Here is a 21,836-nt window from a genome sequence, read left to right as displayed (position 1 = left end):
AGGATCCCATGGGTATGTAGGCTGACTTGAGTCCTCAACGAAACGATGACCCTTTGGAATACAGCCGTCTACAGAGCACCCCCTGAGTACAGTGTCTGCCCTGAGCTTGCTGGCTGTGAGCAGGAGGGTGGCTCCTCTTCCTCTACCTTCCCTAAACAGGTTCGTCCTCAAGCCACGCTGAGTTCAGCTAAGGGGGTCTAAGCCACAGTCAGTGCACCTTCTGGAAGCAAGCTGAGCGCACACAAAGCATCTGGCACCAAATAGAAACATAACTTGTTTCTATTTCTTGATTTCCTCTGGTTGAGACTGGCTGCTCAAGTGCCTGGCTCTTCCAGCAGTCCCTCGTTTTGGCTTTTCCTGTGGTTCCTCCTCAGGACATGCCACCTCCTAGCCTCAGCTCTGTGGGACCCTCAGAGTTCACTCATTGCCCCTGTTTACTTCCTCAGCCTGATGTCCTGTGCCCCTTCCCACTTCCCACAGGCTATTCCTCCCTGGAGGTCTTGCCACACAGCCCCTCCGCTGAAGCCTCCGCCCTCTGCAGAACTTACAACCCCTGTCCCTCTTTGCTTGTTTGGCCCTGGACAGGAACTCACTGTTTCTCCAACTAACTGAGCCCGGGGACAGACCTCCGCTTTTTCTTTCCCTTAGTATTTGACATGAAACAGTAGCTCGGGATGCTCTGCCCTGCTGGAAGCCACAGAAAAGTCACACCCAAGGAGGAGTGGGTGGAGCCCTCACAACAGCTGTGGGTCGAGGGAGGTTGGCACGGGTTAAATAGTCACAGCGGAGCTACTAAACCACCAAGCTTGTGGAACCTGATGCCTCAGACGGGGGTCACTCTCAACTGGGGGCTTCTGCTCCATTGCTTCTTGATGTTGGTACAGACCTCAGAAAAGAGACCAGCCATCAGAGTGTGCTGTAAGTGCTTGTCCCAGATCTGCCAAAGGGATGCTCCTCGGCCCTGCTCTGCGTGCACCTCACCTCATGGTTCTTTCCCCAATAGAACAAAATATTCCACCCCACTACCCTCGATCCCCTTCTGCTCTGAGGAACTACGTCTCATGGAGGCCTTACTATGAAGTTAGTGTCTCGTTATTTCCTTCCCACAAAAAGCACCTGTCCTTTGAGACCCATCGAGGTGTAATAAGGTATAGTTCCCTTCAGGACAATCGATTATTAATAATACAGTCACATGCATGAAGAACTAAACGGGCTCCCGGAAGTCCTATGAAGTGTCTCCTCCGAATACAATGCACAGAACCGCTCTGGATACATTTTGCTCAATGGCACGTGACTCTGGGAATGACACAGTCTGCCGAGCAGGGCACGGGTAGGAGAGCACTGCAATAGTGGCAGAAAGGGGTGGAACCAAGAGCCACGGTGATGATGGGCATCTGCAATCACCAAGGGCAGCAACACAGAGATGCCACACAGACCTGTTGAACAGACAGCCTGCTGCTCTCCTGTCTGTGAATCATGGTAAAGTGCCCATTTGCACCGGCCCTTTAGAACATGAATCTGTTCATGGTGCTAGACTCTACAGCTTCCTCCCTTTACACTCCTGCTTAAAAAACAAACGAAAAGCCCGGGGACCAGCCCAGGCAATGTCCCTACCACAGGATGCCACGTGGCTATGACAGGGAGGGGCAGGGAGGAAAGTCGGCCCAGGAGGCTGGTTTCATTTCGGCTCCATTTCTATGCCCCCCACAGGCTGAGATTCAGACCACGTATGTAACAATCGAGCCATCAGCATCAGGAAACTCAAGAGCAGCCACTACTCTGCTCTTACTGGGAGCAATGGGCCAGGTAAAGCACGAAGGGCTGTCTGGGGACTCACATATGCTCAGCTTTCGGGAGAAAAGGAGAGGGAGCTGGCCCTGGCTCCAGACTCCCTGGGGTGTGGGATGTGGGCAAGGCTCCTTAATGGAGCTGGGAAGACACATTCGCAACCCAGATAGGCACGACTCGTTCACAGGGTGTGCCTCTCTTGCAAATTAAATTGCCTGCTCACCAGCAGGGAGAGGCTGGGCTGCCCTCTGGCCACAGCCCCTTCCTTCTTTCCATTTCACAGAAAATGCTTTTTCCCACTATACCAGTAGCGCCTCAGCTATGAGCCTGTGGTCACTGAAGGGTGGCTGTTTTCAGTTTCTTCAGAGGCTTGCTCCGAAGCCTAACTGAAGCACCATACTCCAGCAAGCCGCTCTGCTGCCTGGTTGGAATAGCAACGGCAGGGTGTGCTGTGACTTGGTGTAGCCTCCCACACGCTCTGGTTTCCCATAGCCTAGAATATATGTCAGCACACCCCCGAACTTGCCTCCTACCGACAAAGACCATTACACCCAGTTCTCCCATATGTAAATTGGGAACCTAAATGTTGCCTCCCAAATTCCAGGTCTGTCGAAGATAACTTAGGTTTGTTTTTAAAATCTGTTTTGCTGCAAATTTCCTTCCCTCCGCTGCACATAAGGAAGAGTTGAAGCAGGTTTTAGAGATGACTGACACACAGATCACAAGCTTCACTAAGCAATGCCCTTCATGCCCTTGTTAAATGGTGCCACCTAAGAAGCCCAAGAAAGGCAGGATGTCGTGGCGTGCCCCTCACCCTGTGCACATTCATTATTCATGCAGTAGGCACTGACTGAGTAGCCACTGTGTATATGAGCCAGGTACACACCCAAGTTCACATGTACGAAAGGGACGGCTAAGTACCTGTGTCTGTGCAGGTACATGAGCACATGAGCATCAGTCTGAAGAGTCCAGGCAAGCCACACCAAGTGAGAGAACGAAACGTTTATTCCAGCCCAAATGAGGAAAGCCACCCAAGGAGAAAACATGAGTTCTAATTGCCAAGAGTAAGTGTTCCAAAATGGCACCCAAAGGGTGACAGTTTTACCGTTTCACCCATCTAAGCGGGGGAAAGAGCTGGGCATGTGGCTCCATGACAGTGTGCTTGAGTAGCATGTGCAAGCCCTGGATTCCGTCACCCGCACGGAGGAAAAGATAAAAAGTCGGATTTCTTGATCCCTGACCAGCGTGATGGCGTTCACCTGTAACCCCAGAACTCCACAGGACAGAAGTGGAGGACTGGGAATCTGGTCCAAGTCTAGGCTTCCTATCAAGTTCAGGGCTAGTCTGTGATCCATAGAGTTTCTAAAATAATATAAAATATTACATGTAAAAGGGACAAGAAGGAAAATAGAGCAACTGGAGGTAGAGAGCAGCCTAAGAGTTTCATCCGCCATCACTTACACATCCCAGCCTACAGAAGAAGAGGGTTTGGGTGAGTGTATTTCTTACCATTATGGCATCAAAGTCTCCAAAAACCTGTCCAGCTGGGGTATCCTGTCTTGTATGTCCTCTAGATTGAAGAACTTTGTGACCTCATTCCTGTGACATTTTCCTGTTTTTTTTTTTTTTTAAATCTAAAAATGTTTTTCCAAAAAACCAAAAGTGCTTGCCCACATGTATGTTTGCGAAGACCTGGTGCCCACAGACCTCAGAAGATGTGTCTAACCTCCTGGAACTGGAGTTGCAGACGGTTGTGAGTGGCCATGTGGGTCTGGGAGCTATTTCAGTCCTCTTAAACCATCTTAAACTCTAAACCATCTCTCCGCCCTCTAGCGACCTCTCAGTTTTTCTTACTTTCCATCTTTGACCAAACTTTTCTCAGAGTTAAAGTTCTGAAGGTCCAGTGCTCATTTTCCACAGGGAAGAAACCAGGGGTGAATGGATAGGAGACACCAGGTATAGGCAGCTTAAGTCATACACGTGTGTTAAGTTCACGGTGTCCATCCCCCCGGCCATGTCTTTTCATTCCGCCCCCATGTCGGAACACAAAAAACAGAACCAACAAGGCCTGAGAATACTCCTCACTCCCAAAGACCCTATGTTCTGCCCGAAGCTGAGGAGTCGAGGTGAGGATGACAACGATATGGTCGGTCCATGGCTGAAAATGGGCGGAGACATTGCCATCAATGAGGACCTGGTAGAACTGGGTCTAGTCAGCATTAAGTGCCCTCTGTAGGGCTTTCGTGGATGAAGAGAGAGTGCCCTCTTTGTTTCTTCAAAATTCAAAGTCCAGTCAAATTTTATCTTCGGGAATGTAAGCCAACGAGTTTAGGATAAACCACGGGTCAAAAACAGGTCTTCCATCGATTTAACCGTGGTCTTCTTCATAGTCATTCAGCCTGATTTTGACGGGCATTGCATAGACGCACCTGTTTGTTCACTAAAGATCTGAAAAGCTTCATGGAGTCTAATAGTGTGAACATAGGAGAAGCTGGGCCAGGCAGAGCAGCCTGCTGGGTCTGAGGCAGCCCACGATACTTCCGGTTTCTGGTCCCTCGCCCCCCCCCCAGCACGTGGGGGGCGGGGCTTGGCAGGAGCACTTCCGTCCCTGGGCTCACTGGCATGGAGGCCTCCTGGTCTTCGCCTGTGTGCAGCCTGGACGCTGTAGACCCGCAGCTGCAGCATTTCGTGGAGGTGGAGACGCAGAAGGAGCGGGTGCAGCCGCTGGTCCATCACATGACTGAGCTGTGCTGGGAGAAGTGCATGGACAAACCCGGGCCCAAGCTGGACAGCCTGGCCGAGGTCTGTTTGGTGAACTGCTTCGAGCGCTTCATCGACACGAGCCAGTTCATCCTGAATCGACTGGAGCAGATCCAGAAGGCCCGGCCGTTCTTCTCGGAAAGCCTCTCGGACTGATCTCCGCGGAAGGAAGGTAGGCTGGGGAATGGAGAGCTCTGAGGGGATGGTGGTAGAAACCCTCAGGGCACCGCTCCCGCTTCTTCTAAGAATTAGGAATGATTGTTTGGTGTTTGTGGGGCTTCAGGGCCACGGAGTTTGAGTTGTGGGTCGTTATTTCTTACCTTTTATAGCGAGGGTGTCTCTATGTAGCCCTGGCTGGCCTGGAACTTGGGCACATGCATCTGCCTGCTCCTGCCTCCTGAGTGCTAGGATTAAAGGTGTACACCACCGTGCCTGGGGAACCATGAGCTCTGGGTTGTGTTTTTATTTCTATTTTATGTTTGTGCGTGCATGTGTGTGTGTGTGAATGTGAGCCACATGAGTGCAGAGCTCATGGAGGCCAGAAGAGGGCTTCGTATGTGCGTGTGTGTATGTGTGTACGTGTGTGCGTGCATGTGTGTTGTGAGCCACATGAGTGCAGATCTCATGGAGGCCAGAAGAGGGCTTCACAAGTGTGTGTGTGTGCACGTGTGTGTGTGTGCACGTGTGTGTGTGTGAATGTGGGTCTAAGCCCCATGAGTGCAGAGCTCATGGAGGCCAGAAGAGGGCTTCACAAGTGTGTGTGTGTGTGTGTGTGTGTGAATGTGGGTCTAAGCCACATGAGTGCAGATCTCATGGAGGCCAGAAGAGGGCTTCGTATGTGCGTGTGTGTATGTGTGTGTGTGTGCACGTGTGTGTGTGCACGTGTGTGTGTGTGAATGTGGGTCTAAGCCACATGAGTGCAGAGCTCATGGAGGCCAGAAGAGGGCTTCACAAGTGTGTGTGTGTGTGTGTGTGTGTGTGAATGTGGGTGTAAGCCACATGAGTGCAGAGCTCATGGAGGCCAGAAGAGGGCTGCAGATCCCTCTAGCTATAGTTACAGGAGGTTGTGAGACACCCAGTGTGTGTTCTGGGAACTGAACTGGGGTCCTCTGGGATACCAGGAAGTGCTGTTAACCGCTAAGCCATCTCTCCAGCCTGTGAAATGTGTTGAATTGGTAATCTTGTGGACATGATTGACAGATAAATGGAGAGCTGCAGAGGTATATGGGAGGCCTAGGGCTCCTTGCTGCTGAAGTTTGATAGTGGAGCCGCTTTCCGTAATTTGGGACCACACTGTGAGAATTCATTTTAGATACTATATTAGGGCAGATGTGGAGCCAGGCTTGACGATTTAATCCTAGCACTGAGGCAGGTGGATTGCAAATTTGAGGCCAGTGTGGGCTATAAAGTGAAATACTGTATTTCTTGAGGGTTTCTTACGAAATCAACATTATCAGTACAATCTGATTCTAGGAATCTCATACCATTTTGGAACACATACTAAAATATAGGTCTCTTGAACTTTTGGGTGCTGTCTAGAAATCTCAGAGTTTTTAGAATTTGATATGGAGATACTTGTTAAAAAGATAAAGGCATTTGAGATGATCGATAAGTGTTACCTTGGTACATCACTCAATCAAAGTCACAATAAAAAGCTTAAAAGGGAGGCCAATGAGATGGCTCAGAGGATAATGCTTATCGCATGAGCTCAGCAACCTTCATTTGATCCCCGGAGCCCACATAAAAGTGGGTAGAGAGAACTAACTTACAAAATTTTCCCCTGGCCTCTACATGTGTGCAGTGACATACATGCACCCCAAACAATAATAGTTCACTTTTTAAAGTCTTAAATTACGTTTTAACGAAAGCTCAGTTCTCTCAAGATGGAGAAGACTCTTCCGCAATCAGGACCGAGTAAAAGAGCACAGAACTCTTCTTTGTTTACCGGGCTGCTCCTGAGTCTGGGGTGTCCTGTTGTCACCCCCTCCTCCAGATAGGAATTGGTAAACAGAGGCTGGCTTATTTAGCATTTCTGCAGAACTGGGAAGGGGAGGGATACACATGTGAAGGGTTGGCTGGGAGAGAAGCCACGAGAGGCCCTCCCTGGGAGAGGTGCTGTCAGGGTATTGGGTTCTCCTCGGTCTGAGTGGGGTTCTTTTGATCCTGTTACACTGGTAGAATGCCCTCTGTCTTTCTTGTCCACTCCCCATTGTTGAGGGCTTGGATTGCTCTTCCATCTATCACAGAACTCATGAGAAAGTCCTGAAATATGTCTGTGCCTGGAAGAAATAAGCAAAGTACAGTAAAAGTCGAAGTCCGAAGGGATCCAGTTAGTGAGGTCACCTTGGGAACTGGAGATGTAGCTTGTTGCTTTTTCCTTCTACTGAGAACCATTACCTGTCTAGTGGCTCTCAACAGTTTATAACTCCAGTTCCCTGGGACCCAACACCCTCTCTTCACCCCCGAGGACCTTCTACACACCCATGGTACAGTTTCATCCTCATAAGGGGCTAGACAGATGGCTCAGTGATTAAGAGCACTGGTCGTTCTTCCAGAGGACGAGGTTAAATTCCTAACACCCACATGGTGGCTCACAACTACTGTAACTACAGTCTCAGGGGATCCAGCACACCTCCTTCTGGTATCCATGACCACTACATACACATGGCGAACATGCAGGTAAAACACCCATACTCATAAAATAGAAATAAAGGTTAAAGAACTATACACATAAAATAAAATACAATAAAATAAATATTTAATGGAAAAGAGCCTGGTTGTAATCTCTCAGCTTTGCTTACTTTTGGAAGGGCTGGCACAACTGACTCCATTTTTTCCCTCCCTCCTCTCTCCCTCCCTTCTTCCTTCCTGTGTGTCGTTGTCTTCTTTGACAACTTCATCCCTTGTCTCTGAACGATTTTCTTGGAAGGCATTGCTGATCACCCATCCTGTGTTTCAGTCTTGGTCACTTGTTGCCAGGGTGAGATTGCTTCGGTTGCTCGGGTCTGGTCCTGTGCTGGTGAGTGGCAGGCAGTGACAGAAAGGCCCTTTCAGTCAGAGTAGAGTATCTGAGAGGCCAGGTCTAGAAGGACGGACTGTTAGGCCGTATTTGCCTAGAGGCCATTTTTTAAATTCAATTTTGCTTTTCTTATGCTTGACAGCCTAGCCTCTTAGAACACTAGCAAGTGGTTTTGTTATAAGATATATTTCTCAAGAGGCGACATTCCTGGCACTTTGAGTTTTGTTCTCTACTTTTTGTTCCTACAATCAGTGTGTGTGTGTGTGTGTGCGTGTGTGTGTGTGTGTGTAGGTAGAGACAGAGAGAATCTTATACGGTCAAGATGACCTCATTAGCCCTGAACTCCTTGTCCTGTTCCTCCACCTTCCACGTGCAGGGATTATAGGCAGGTACACCATACGTGGCATTGAATTTATCATAACATGAACTTAAAGCTTTATAAGCCATATAAACCTGGACATTACATTTTCATCTTATCAAAATTTAAGAAAGATTTGGGGGCTGGCAAGATGGCTCAGGGACTAAATTTGTTTCTTGGCAAGCTTAACAACCTGAATTTAGTCCTGTACCTAAAATGGCAGATTTTGCAAGTTGTCCTCTGACCTCCACATATGTTTTGTGATACACACACACACACACACACACACACACACGTTGTTTTTTCCCATATCAACGAGGTAACAAGTACATAACCTGCAAATACAAGTATATATAGAAGTTTACATGTAGACCTAAGATGCACATTTATGCACATTCATACACTAAAATACAGATGAAAACACAATCCTACAGCTTTCATCTTGGGTTTTTCACTTGCTGACTTATAAGTGATCTTACGTCTTTTTATTACATTTTTATCGTCCCAGGTGATCTATATAGCCAAGCAATCCTAAATTTGTGTTGTAAAGGTAAGACTTTTTGTTGAAATAAGGTACAAAATGTACATCTTAAGTAAACAGAACTTAACTCTAAATATCCCTATTCGCTTGGAAAAGAAGAGACTATACAAAGGCCCAGGCCAGATAAAATGGCCAAGGGGGAGACTTGTGTAGATTTAAGGCCTTTCCGTGGATCGTGAGTCTGCAGAGAGGGTTCACCATTAGAGTAGAAATGGCTTTCCGTTTTGTTTTGTAAAGACTTTGAGAATAGGAAGGTACAAAGTCAGAATGTCATGGAGCTTAGTCGAGCTGGGGGACATCATCCTTCTCGTGCAGGTTACTGTATTACCTTACTGGCTCCAGAGCACAGCCCTGTAACAAACAAGGCACAGAGCATTTTCTGTGCCTGCTTGGCCACCTTTGGAAGGCATCTGTATGAGTTACTTTTCTGTTGCTGTGACAGACTGGTCCAGATAGGGACCTGTAATGGCAGGGGAGGCTAGAGCAGGAAGCCAAGTGAGCACATTTCAACTGTAAACATGAAGCAGAGAGAGAGAGAGAGAGAGAGAGAGACAGTGAGCGAGCTGGAAGTGGGGCAAGGCTATAAGCTCTAAAGCTTCCTCAGCAGGCCTCCACCTTCTACAAGTTCTGTTTCCTCTGCTAATAGTGCCACCAACTGGGGACCAAGTATTCAGTATCTGAGCCTACGGGGAACATTGCTCATCCACACAATTGCAGCATTTTTACACATGTGAAAACTTTTTTGCTTAACTTTCCTTTTTTTTGAGATTTATTTTTAATGATAGGTATGTATGTATCTGTGTGTGAACGTGTGTGCATGTGAGTGCAGGTGCCTGAGAAGGCCAGAAGGGGTCACCAGATCCCCTGCAGCTGGAGTTGCAGGAACTTCTCTACATGGATGCTCAAAACTGAAATCAAGTCCTCTGCAAAAACAATATGTGCTTTTAACCACAGAGCCATCTCTCCAGTCCTTCTTATTTTAACTTACTGCAGGTTTCAGTCATTTTAGAATATCAGGGCCGGGGGTGACTAGCTGGTAAGTAAGACACCCTGAGTTCACGTCCCAGAGCTTACGTTTTAAGAAACAAATACTGGCAGGGCGAATGGCTCACACCTTCAATCCCAGCACTCGGGAGGCAGAGGCAGGCGGATCTCTGTGAGTTTGAGGCCAGCCTGGTCTACAGAGTGAGTTTCAGAACTGTTACACAGAGAAACCCTGTCTTGAAAAACCAAAAAAGGTAGGAAGGAATGAAAGAAAAGATATTGTACATGGTGTCATGTACTTATCCTTGGGACTTGAAGCCAGACAGCCTGGCCTAACTGGTGAGAGTCAGGCCAGTGAGAGACTCAGGAAAACTAAACCCAAGCAGAACAAAAGGTGGACCTGAGGAATGACACCTGAGGTTGAATCCTGGCTTCCACACATGTGCTTACTTGTGTAACCCCGCCCCCAACACTCACACAGTGAGACACACACACACGCACACGCACGCAGGCAAAGAGAAAGCCTCTTAAAAGGAATTTTAGAGCCCGAGGAGGAGCATTCTAGAACTCTAGATCTGTGGTGGTCCTTGGCTGAGACAGCTAAAGTCAGGGATGTCTCCTGAGCTCCAGGATGGAGTGGAGACCAGAGGAGAGGTTAAGTGAGCTTTGACAGGATGAGGCAGGAATATAAAGTACCTCTGCAAGAGTCCAGGTGGGCAGACTGGGAGAACCGGCTGCCCAGGCCTTTGCTTGTTGTGGCTTTTTTTTTTGAAAGTTAAGATGGAATCAGGGTGACATAGGGCTCTGGGAATGGAAACTGGGTCTCCCTGTAGAAAACAGTCTCTTCCTTCCCAGGCCCTCACACGTGTGTGCTTAGTGGAGCTAACAGTGCTGGGGAGCAGATACCTGGAAGGCAAGCACACGTGGAGAAGCCCTGCCTTGTCCTTGTGGGTGTAGTGCCTTGTTGGGTAGATGATTTAGCAGTGATTTGTGCCTGGTAGGATAGCAGGTGGCAGGCAGATGGGTGGCCTGAGTATTTATTAGGGTATCTGTTTCAGATGGGAGATAGCAAACTGGGCTTTACTCTTGTTGGTTTACTTTCTCTGCCTTTCTGGCCCGAGGAGAAGCTGCACAGCCATATTTTGTTGCCGCTGGTTTATATTTTACTTCTGGAGCTAGGAGGTGTTTGGGGATTCCCCACTATGCAGTGAAAGGCTAATGCCGTTTTATCTGTCCGCTTTGCATTTTGTTGATCTTTGCTGCAAGGATAGCCTTTGAAAATATGCCGACCCCTCTGCACACACTGAGTACCCTAACTTCCTGCCTCCCCCAGCATTTCCTTTCCTGAGAAGTCGCACTTATGTTAAAGGCACTGACTGTCACTGCGGCCCTCAGGAGGGAGGGCAGAGTTCCTCTCTCTCCTGCTCCTGTCGTCTGGGGGAGGGCAGAAGGCAGCATTCTGGTAGGGCTGGAGCTGGAAGTGGAGCTCACTGCCAGCAGATGTGGAGTGCCCTGTCGTTGTTCTGGAAGGGGGAAGTTGCAGCAACAGGAGGGGAAGAAGAATTAATAGGGTTGGATCTGTGTCGGGCAGGAGAGATCTGAGAGAGGAGGAGGAGGCCTCATACCCTGTCAGTTGAGAGACTGCTCCAGAAGCCTGGGTAGGAACGGAGAATGAGGTAGGGCTGAGTAGAGAGAAGCTGGGCTTCCGTTTGTTTACTCAGAGCCAGGCAAACCATTCCTGGTGGAAGAGTCTCCTAAAAGGGTTTCCATGGCAATCGAGCAAGGAGTTGCCTGGCCAGGCTCTGTGAGGACACCTGCTGTCAGGAATCCCCAAAGCGTCTGAAGTTTATCTTTTGGGGTTCTTTTGAAGAGAAGTTGCTAGCCTGTGATTGGTTCACAGCCTTTACACCCCACCTTCAGCACTGACTGCAAAATAGGTTAATTCTGGGCAAATGAAACGAAAGGCCACTAACTCCCGGTAGCTTGACAGCCACCGGGTGCTTAGAGGACCTGGTAAGGCTCTTTACAGAGGGCTGGAGCTGGTCACCTGGATGATGGCGCTTGCGGGTCTTTGGGAGCTTTGGTGGTCCGCCTCTGCTGTGAACCGGGTCAAGGACAAGATGTGGCCAGAGATGTGCGTCCTGAGCCCTGTCCCCTGGGGCACTGGAGCCAACACAGCCTGTAGGGTCCCTAGCTCCAGCCCCTCCCTTTCCCTTTATATTGTCACCGTCATTGCAGTCTTGGCTGGTTTCCTTTGGGTGTGTAAGGACATGTAGGTGGCTCCAGAGTTAGCGTCTTTCTTTTTTCTCTTGAGGAGAGCTGAGGCTCCGTGTGAGTTACTGGGGAGACCCCTCGGCCCCGTTAGCTCTCCCTGCCACTGTGCATCTTGTGGTACATTGTTGACTGTGTGGCCTCTCGTGAAAGCAATGAGACCACTTTCTCTCCAGTGACCTTCCTCTTCGCAGAATGTCTACTGGTTAAAGTCCAACCCCCGAAGTCTCCATGGCCTCTCTGATGAAGAGAGCCATACTTGTATGGCCCTTTGATTTGAGAAATCCCAGCTCCTCTACTGCCCTGGTCCTAGACTGACAGTGGAGGGGCTGTCCTTTTAATGTTAGTCTCTGGCTTTGGCCTCCAGGTTTTGGTTAGTGAACACCCAGAAGATCCTTGTCTTAGCTCCCTCTTCTGCTGCTGTTTCATTGATTACTTGCCTAAAGTCCTTTCTGTGGGTGTAGGTGACTGGTATACTTGATGGCTTTAATTAAGGTCCCTGGTCCCCAGATGCGGTCCTATGGATGTGATACCATTTTGTTTCCAAGATCTGATGATATCTCGTGACCTTATAATAGAGGGACAGGCAGTATGTGTGGGCTGTGGGAGAGCTTAGCCTCAGAAGGCCGCTGACCTTCTTATTTCCTCTTATTCGTACTGAGAGCCTGTAGTCTAAGTTATGTCTTTTGTCCCTTGATAATCCCAGTGTCTGCCTGATAGCGGTTCAGGGGATATCTGTCTGATGGGGCAAGTGAGTAGAGCAGCCGAGATTTCCCAACTCCTGGACCCACAGGTAGAAAAGGCTTATAGTCAGGGGCTTGCTGACCACCTCAAACGCAGCCGGGAAGCTGAGTGCCAGAGCTCCTGGATAGGGGATGGTGCAGTTACAGGGCTTGTTACACACGTGCAGTATGGATGCTGGCGCGCTGGAGAGACTAAGCATGAGCCATGAGAAAACGAGCAGAGGAGCAGAAAAGCGTTTATCTGGGCGATGACGGCTGAGCCGAGGGCAGCCAGGCCAGAGCCACCCTTCGGTGATGAGTGAGACCATGCTGCTGTTGCTGTGCTGGCTCTAGATTCCTGCCTTTCCTTCTGTGTGTCCTGCTTAACTCTGCGTGCCTTCTCTTCGAGCAAGACAGCCTTGCATGAACAGTCTCCCTTGGCCGCCCTTTCTACCCTCCCACGATCTGCCTTCATATTGGTGCACACTAAGTGACCGCTCTTGGTACTACTCCAGACCTGCCTCTGCCCTGTCTCCTGGGCACCTGCTCTGCATCTGCTGTCAGGTACGCCGCTGAAGAGAAATAGGTTGTAGTTCTGAGCCAGGAGGTTAAGTGGAAACTGGGTACCTTCAGGCCACAGAGACCTGAGAGTGGCAGCTGGGGGTGTAAAGCCGTCCCCCAGCCCCTGCAAAGAGTCACCAGAAAGAGTTGCAGTCTGGAGACTGCTGTCTAAGGCCCGTGTGTTTCAGATGGTGAAGCTGGAGTCCAGAGGCACAGAGTCTCCTGTAGTCAGCCAGGTTGCTGCTGGCATTCCTGAGACCCAGACCAGCCTTGGGGCTCTACAGGACTCTACAGCAAATGCTATTAAAGAAAACACGACCCGGGCACCCCCGCCCCCCCGCCCCCCCCCCCCGTTCCTACCCACAATGAGAACTGAACCAGCTCTACCTTTGTCACTAATGCTTGGAAGGGAAATGGAGAGTAGGCAAAGCTGGGCTTCCTTACTCCTGGTGGCCCGGAGCCTTTGGGTGCCTGTGAGCCGGGCCTTCAAAGCGGAGGCACGCACTCTATCCTCACAACCAGGGACTGAGGCTCTAGGCTCTCAGAGCCAGTGACTTCTATCTAGGCCCTCAGAACCAGAGACTATTTGCTTTGAACCTTGAGAGGCTGTGTGCCCGGGGCCTTTAAAGCCAGAGACAGTTCTAAGGCTGGAGAATGAAGGACTTCATGACCCTAACCTTTCAAAGCTGGGGACTTGATTCTAGGTCTTCCACGCAGGAAGCTTGTCATGCTGGGCTTTCACTGCGTGCCCCCTTCCAAGCGCTGATGTCAAATGGCTGTTCCTTGACCTCCGATCACCCCCTGGTAGCCAGAGATGATAACACGGAGCCTTCTGGAATCATGCATTGATCCCTTTCTTACAATGTAATTAAATTGTGTGCATGCGTGTGTGCATGCACGCGCATGTTTATTGGGTGTTGGGGAGCGCCATGGTGCGTGTGTGGAGATATAAACTTCAGGGTTCTGGGGATTGCAGTTAGGTTTTGGGGATTGGCAGCAAGCACCGTTACCCACAGAATCGTCTCACCAGCCTCTCCCTGTCTCTTCTGCGGTCTCTTGTCTCCTTCCATCTCAGTTCCTCAGAGTCTAACTCCTGTCAGCTTTCCTCTGCCTCTCACCTCCTCACTGGTCGTCCCTGCTCCTGACTGCTTTCTGAGTCCGCCGGACTGGGGCTAGAAGCCACAGAGTGTCATCTGCTTCTCAGCTCAGAGCTCAAGGCCACTGTCCCTGTGATAATGCTGTATCACCCAGCAAAGACGTTACCAGGGCTTCCTGTGCAGTGTCATGCCCAGGACTAGAAACTGCAGCAGGAGCACCGCTTACACAGCCAATCATTGACTGTGTAGCGGCTGGCAATGGAGCAGGTGTAATGGGCATGTCACCTGAAGCACCTACAGCTGTGATGCTTCCTGCAGCTGGATAGTCTGCCCTCGTAAAGTTGTCTTTTATTAGCGTGACAACTCAGAAACAGTGTCGACTCAGCTGTTTAGTTGACACTCTCACAGACAGAGCATACATAGCTGAAGCCGCGATGGCCAGTAAGTCCCCGATCGCCTCACGGAGTTTCCTCACACCCTATCGGGGACAGCAGCAGTGGTCCCAATTTCTGCTTCCTCTCCTTGTCTGGGAAGGGTCTGATAGTTGCCAGTCAAGGGACCAGATGGCTTGCTCCTGACAGCACTGTTTATGTAGTTGTAGTAGTAGTAGTAGTGATAATTAATAATAATAATAATAATAGTAATAATGTAATAATAGGAGAAGGAGTAGAAAAAGAAAAGCCAGGCGTGGTATACTCCTATTATGTTATGGAGAAGCTAGGACACGAGGATTGCTAAGAGTTTAAAGCCAACCTGAATTACAGAGTGAGTCTGAGTCCAGGATAGATTAAATTTTTTAAAGTAATTTATTTTTATTCTATGTTCATTGGTGTTTTGCCTGCATGTATGTTTGTGTAAGGGTGTCAGAAACCCTAAAACTGGAGTTAACAGACAGATGTGAACTGCTTTGTGGGTGCTGGGAATTGAACTTTGGTCCTCTGGAAGAGCAGCCAGTGCTCTTAACTAATAAAAAGAATTTTTTAAATGCGCTAACTATAAAGCCCTAACATGAAATTTAAATTCCCGGGTAAGCTTTGCCCAGCAGCACTGACAACCCAGCCACATCCCCCCCCCACCCCCCCCCAAGGGACTGGGTCTCTCTGCCTGTTGGTTTTTCTTCCTTGTACTCAAGAGAAAGTGGCAGTTTTGTCCTGTTGTTACTTCTCCTTCTCTGTTAGTCAGTAATTTTGAAAAGTTCTATTTGTGTTCAAGTTACCAAACAGGGCAAGAGCCACGAGAAAAACCCGCCTTTGATTCAGGCTATAGACCTGACCTGTGTGCTCGCCACGTTAGCCGAAAAGCAAGGGGAGATGCCGTCTGAGAAGTTCAGATGAAGATGACAGCTGGGGGACATTTCACAGGAAAATGCCCCGCTGAGAAATTTAGTCAGAAAAGCAAGATGTGGGGAGATCCCTGGGCTCGACTCAGTCCCCGACTCTGTCCGACTCCCTGACCTGCTCTGCACACATAAAGGGTGGAGCCGGTGCTAGATGCACCCATGGGACAGGCTTGCTCATAGGCCCAAGCTTTGGGGCAAGGAAGCAGCAAGCCCCAGACCACATGGTGCCTGGCTCCAGCACCCGGAACCAGTGGGTGTTTGAAGTGAACATGGGTTCGTTTTTGTTTTACAGCTTTCCTGTCACAGGGGTTCAACCTCAGAGAAGTATGACAGCCTCCGGGACACACTGTCCCAAGGTGTGTCATACTAGCGTTTGAGAAGGCAGGAAGATCACATTCAGCTTCCCTTGCCCTTGGTCCTTTATTAGACAGATGTGTGTGCCTAGCCCTGGGTCCCATCCTCAGTAGTACATGAACTTGGCTTGGTCTCAGCATTTGGTAGACAGAGGCAGAAGGATAAGAAATTTAAGCCATCCTTGGCTACAGAGGAAGTTTGAGGCCAGCCTGAGCTAGAGACTCTGTCCCAAAGAAAAAAGCAGTGTATATTCATTGTACAAAATAAAAAATGGTTCCATTATGACGATTGTGTGTGTGTGTAAGTAAAATGTTCTTTACTCATATTAACCTGCTTTCTTCCCAAATTATTCCCCTTATGCTTTTATGTCTTTTTAAAGTTTAAGATTATGCAAACACGAAAAAATGTGTGACATGTGGCATTTGTCTTTCTAAATTTGTTTAATTACATATAACATGGTGATCTGTTTTATCCATTTCTCTGCATGACTTTCTTCTTTATGGGTGAACAAAACTCCACTGCATGTATATACCACACTTGTCTTATCTCTTTGCTCACTGATGGGCAGCTAAGTAGATTCTGTAGCTTAGCTATATGAATGGGGCCATTCTAAACGGTAGCGTAGGCAGCCCCCCCATACTGATTTTGTATCAACCAGGGATGATATTATGGTCTTTGTTTTGAGGTACTATAGACAGTTGTCAAGTACAGTTGAGCAAAAGGCAGGGATATGATTCTATCTGGACTCTAGACCCTCTCTTGGCCTCGGGCGCGGGGGGTGGGGTGGGGGGGTAGGGTGGAATGAAGGTTTATGACCTATTTTTCAGGCCAACAGAGTAAGAGAATTCTCTCTTACAGAAAGGAGAAGGGAAGGGCCTTTCTCAGCTGCCAAGATGCCATATTTGGAGTTGTAGTGGCATTTCAACTATATTATAATAAATATTATAATAAATAAAGACTGTCTGAAGATTTGAGAGTAAAACAGTCAGCCTTACAGGCCAGGTTATGGTAACACACATCTTTAATCCCAGTAGCCACAATGACACACACCTTTAATCCCAGTAGTCACAATGACACACACATTTAATCCCAGTATGCACAATGACACACACCTTTCATCCCAGCACTTGGGAGGCAGAGACAAGCATATCTCTATGAGTTTGAAGCCAGTTTGGTCTGCAGAGTGAGTTCTAGGACAGCAAACACTATGTAGAGAGACATTATCTCAAAAAACAAACAAAACAACAATACTAAGAAAGTTTTTTGAAACTCACAAATAAGAAGAGAAAGTGGGGTATGATGGATAACTCTCTGTAGGCGGATTTGGGAGTAGTAAGTTCGGTGCAGGGCAGCTATATGGTAAGACTGTCACAAATGGGCAATCCTGAAAATGGCGTTTATAATTGATCAGTGTTCTTCCAGCAGGGCCCTTCCCTGTGGTTGTACAGTAAGACTGTTTTCAGAAATAACTGAGAGCCCGAGAGATGGCTCAGCAGTTAAGCCCTCGCTGCTCTTGTATAGGACCTGAGTTCAGTTTCCAGCACCCATGCTGGGCAGCTCACACCCATCTGTAGCTCCAGCTTCAGGGAATCGAACACCTTCTGGCCTCAGAAGACACTTGGGTTTTTGTGCACAGACACAGACACATAGATAGTTTAATAAATGACAGTAAAGATGCAGCTCAGGGTTAGAGTGTTCGTGTAGCATTTGCAGAGTCCTGGCATCGGCATGGAGTGCCCCCACAGTTGTGATAAGATAATGGTGATAGCGTGCTTAGTTCTTCTCACTTCAGTTAGGATCTCACTCGGAACCCCAGGCTGGCCTGGAACTTAATATATAGCCTAAGCCAACTCATGTTGAATGAGCTACTATCCCTGGCAATAGTGATAATTAAAAAGTAACAATAACTGAGAGGCTGATGTGGTAGCCCAACCTGTAATCTCAGGAAGCAGCGTGGAATACATATGAAGATGACAACCTGTCTCAAAAGAAGGGGGAGAATATAAATATGTGTAATTTATTCAAACTTTGCTTTGAAACCCACAGTAAGTTTAATTTTTAAAATTGTGACAGTATATGCACTATAAAATTTATCATTCATCTAGTTACACTGTGTTTGAGAACACTTTTGTAGACCACATTCAGAAGAATTTTAAGCCAGGTATGGTGCCTCTCACCTGTAATCCCTGCACTTGGGGTGGAAACGGGGAGATTACGAGCTAAGGGGCAGGCTGCCATCTGTCATGGCTCCCTTTAGCAGTTGTAGTAGGTTTGGGATCATTTTATTGTCATATTCATGGATTTTCGACAAACCGAATAGACAGCGACACAGACAGGGAAAGAAAGCCCATTCTCAGCATCAGGGCCTCTCAGAGGACTCAGGCTCGGGTTCTTCCAGAGAGCGAGCTTGACCTGGGCCTCGCACTGGGCTCCAGGCTCTGTTTCTCGACTGCTGGACTCGTCACACTCCCAACGACTGGTTTGTCTTCCTGGCCCATGTTTTGCTGATGATAAAGAAGATACTCTTCTGCCTCCGAGTTCAGCAGAACTAGAAGAAACTAGACTTGGAACACTCTTCTAAATCTCTGCCTTGCTCACCCAAGGGTGCCCCATTTGACCCTGTCTGCTTTGGGGTCAGCCAGGAATAGTATAAACCTAGAAACTTAAAAAGGAGCTGGGGAAAGGACCTGTGGTTTGACATTTTTCAGAACTCTTTTTTGTGTGTACGTGTGAGAGAGAGAGGGAGTGTGTGTGTTTCAGTAGTACTTTTCATGTGTACAGCTCAGGAGAGGAAGAACTAAAATAGAAGGAGCCACGGAGGAGGGGCGGCCTAGAGGGGGAGGAAATGTGCTCAGAACACTCGATGATCTCTAAATCTAGGGTTCTGGGGGGGTTTTGGAGGGGCAGTGCCAAAGTGGGTTCCCACACCCATCCACCTGAAACTTTCCCAGCCTTCTTTGAAGCTTTCTGAAACCTCAAGCTCTATCTAGCCTGACTACAAGGTGCCCCAACGGCTCAGGGAGGCAGGGGATTCTTGGAGACCCGGATCTAGCTTTAGGAGCCCTGTGACAGCCAGCAGTGCCTTCCCGAGGCTTCCAAAGGCATAAACTACACCATACCACCGCGGCCTCCTCCCTGCCACAGGTGAGACAAAGTCTCATTTTGGTCAGAGAATGTGTGGCAACAAGGTGGAAGGGGTCCAGGTCCCCATATCTCGCTTTGCTTGAGTTCACTTACACTGCAAGTTTCTCGGGTACCAACTTTAGTAGAAAGAGAAACAACCAGGAGATTGTTGGGAGAGGGACCATACACCCCCTTTCCCCTTAACCCCTCTCTCTCGACTTGTCCCCCAGCTAACAGTGCCTACCTTTCACACCCCTCCAGTCCACCCCTGCCGCAGCATCTCTGTTCCTCACCTGACCATGGCTGAGAAGGCTCCAGGGATCCCCGCTGTAGGTAGACTGCCACATCAGGCTCTCTTCCTTCAGACACCTGCTGTGAGATGATTGGTTTGTTACCTCTCTCTCCCAGTGCTCTGAGAACTCTAGGGACAGTCCGGATTGAGTGAGCCTGCCCACTGCTGTCACCCGCCCTAGAACAAGGCTTACCTGGGAGATAGTACCCACAACCCGAGTCAGCAGGGGCTGGGGAAGGCAGGAAGGGATTGGAGAGGAAGAAGGAAGATGCTAGAAACGAGGATTGCCTCTGGCCTTATACCCCTCCACGACTTGTAGGCTTTCAATGGGTGTCAGCTTCCTTTTAGTGCTCTGGAGAGCACATCTCACAACTGTCAAAGCACATCACTGATAGAACTGCAGTCCTGAGGGAAATGAGATGCCCCAGGAGAGAGTTTTGATCTGAGCGATAAGAGCATCTGTTCAGGTGTTAGTGCCAAGGGAGCCCAGGCGAGGACCAGCAGCTGCAGGGCAGGCTGTTTGGCACCGTAGACGGCATCCTTCCTTCACTTGAGGCACATAAGCTGTCCTTTATCCAATCTTCTCAGAGTATCTGTTTGAAAGTGGGCCCAATTCTACTCTGCCATTACGTGGAATTGAGGGATAGTGTGCACACCAGTGCACTTTTCACACGTGATTCGGTACTTTTTAGCAAGTGCAGAGTTGTCGCATCTTCCCGTCCTCAAAAGACTCTGCAGTCGCTCAGTTCCATCCCAGCCGTAGCCTCTCCATCTGCTAATGCACCACACACTTGCCTTTTCTGCACATTTCTTATGCACTGAAACATATACTTTGGAGCCTTTGGAGTCTGGCTGTTTCCAGTGAGCACTATTTTCTTGAGGCTCATGTTACTGATGAATGTTAATCAGTCATCACAGGTGAGTGACATGAACAGAGAACTGATGTGGGATTCCCCTCTGTATGCTATGAATACCATTGGTTAATAAAGAAATCTGCCCTGGCCTGTGATAGGGTAGAGTAAAGCTAGGCAGGGAAGACTAAACTGAATGCTGGGAGAAAGAAGGTAGAGTCAAGAGAAGCCATGTAGCTCCACCAGAGACAGATGCTGGGGATGGAATGTTACCTGGTAAGCCACAGCCACGTGGTGATATACAGATTAATGGAGATGGGCTAGTTTAAGAGTTAGCCAGAAATACGCTTAAGCTTTTGGCCAAACAGTATTGTGATATGGGAGTGATTTCTTATTAATAAAGAAACTACCTAGGCCCATTTGATAGGCCCACCCTTAGGTGGGTGGAGTAAACAGAACAGGATGCTGGGAGAAAGAAGCTGAGTCAAGGAGTCGCCATGATCCTCCCACTCCAGACAGACGCAGGTTAAGATCTTCTCTGGTAAGCCACCTCGTGGGCTACACAGATTATTAGAAATGGGTTAGATTAATATGTAAGAGCTAGCCAATAAGAGGCTACAGATAAAGGGCCAGGCAGTGTTTAAAAAATACAGTTTCCGTATAATTATTTCGGGCATAAGCTAGCCATGTGGGCAGCCAGGTGCCGGGGATGCAGCCCTGCCGCTTCTATCGAACGAGAATTTGGGTGATTGCCCAGGTAATCTGTTGTCTCTGTCATTTATGGCACATTTTGGATATCTCTCATTTGTTAAGTAATATTTATTCCCTTCTCAGATCTTTGACGGAGTTGAAGATTATATAATTGTAATTACTCTCTACACTATTTAGACTCCTTGAGATAGAATGTCTGGTAAAACTTTTGTTCTCAATATTGTTTGTTATATCTATTATTTGTTATTATTGTTTATAGTTGTATTTGGTTTAGTTCTGTCTTATTTAGACAAAAAGGGGGAGATGTAGGGATAAGCCCGCCCATTGGGGGCGGGCTCGCCTCGGGCGAATGTTTACTGATAAATTGGGTGCGCAGAAGCCGCACTTTCCTTCCTGCTTCTGGTACTTCGCTGGAACCTTGGTTTCGTGAGTCTTGTTTTCATTAAAGTTGTGCAAATACCTACACAATTGTCTACATTAATCTAAGCCGCCGTTTCAGTATTGCAAATAATATAGTTTCTGTGCGATTATTTTGGGGCTGAGAAGCCAGGAATGAACAAACAGTCCTCTACAAGAGAGAACTTTGTCACCAGAGAGGGAAGGTTAAGCAGAAGCAGAGCCAGGGACAGGATTATCTTTAGAGTCACACTCCACTGTCCTTCCTTCAGCTGCGCTCCACCTCCTGAATTTTCTGTTCCCAGCTGGAAACCAGATCTTTAGCATAGGAGCCTGTGGAGACATTTCATATGCCGTCCAACCTTAGCATGGTCCTAATGACTTTATTTATTAACCTTGTGTCCAGCCATCACTGACTCTCACAGTAGATTGTCAGCTCTTTCCTTGGCTCTTCAGAGTACAGCATGTCATCTGCTGCAGTGACGTCATTGTGTTATTGTACCTCAGTCTCCTGGTCACTGTGCTGCATTGATGGGCACATAACTCAAGGTGTACAGTGACATCATTGTGTTATTGTACTTCAGTCTCCTGGTCATGTTGTGTTGCATTGATGGGCACATAACTCAAGGTGTACAGTGACGTCATTGTGTTATTGTACTTCAGTCTCCT

The 21,836-nt window shown here is 48.3% G+C and overlaps 1 protein-coding gene across 1 annotated transcript in view; it reads left to right on the top strand.

Annotated features, from left to right (window-relative positions):
* Positions 1-4,272: 4,272 nt before the first annotated feature.
* The window catches only part of LOC126506672 (mitochondrial import inner membrane translocase subunit Tim8 A-like), a 68,012-nt gene continuing 50,448 nt past the window's right edge, over positions 4,273-21,836 (top strand). Inside the window, exon 1 of the mRNA XM_050150408.1 lies at positions 4,273-4,720. Coding sequence (XP_050006365.1) covers positions 4,411-4,704 — 294 coding nt within the window. The 5' untranslated portion in view covers positions 4,273-4,410 and the 3' untranslated portion in view covers positions 4,705-4,720. The remainder of the gene's footprint in view (positions 4,721-21,836) is intronic.

Source organism: Alexandromys fortis, unplaced genomic scaffold, assembly GCF_014885135.2.
Source record: "Alexandromys fortis isolate MF-2015 unplaced genomic scaffold, M_Fortis_MF-2015_v1.1 scaffold_66, whole genome shotgun sequence".
NCBI classification, from domain to species: Eukaryota; Metazoa; Chordata; class Mammalia; order Rodentia; family Cricetidae; genus Alexandromys; species Alexandromys fortis.
The sequence above is the reverse complement of the archived record's forward strand: the minus strand, read 5'-3'. Positions and strand labels throughout refer to the sequence as shown.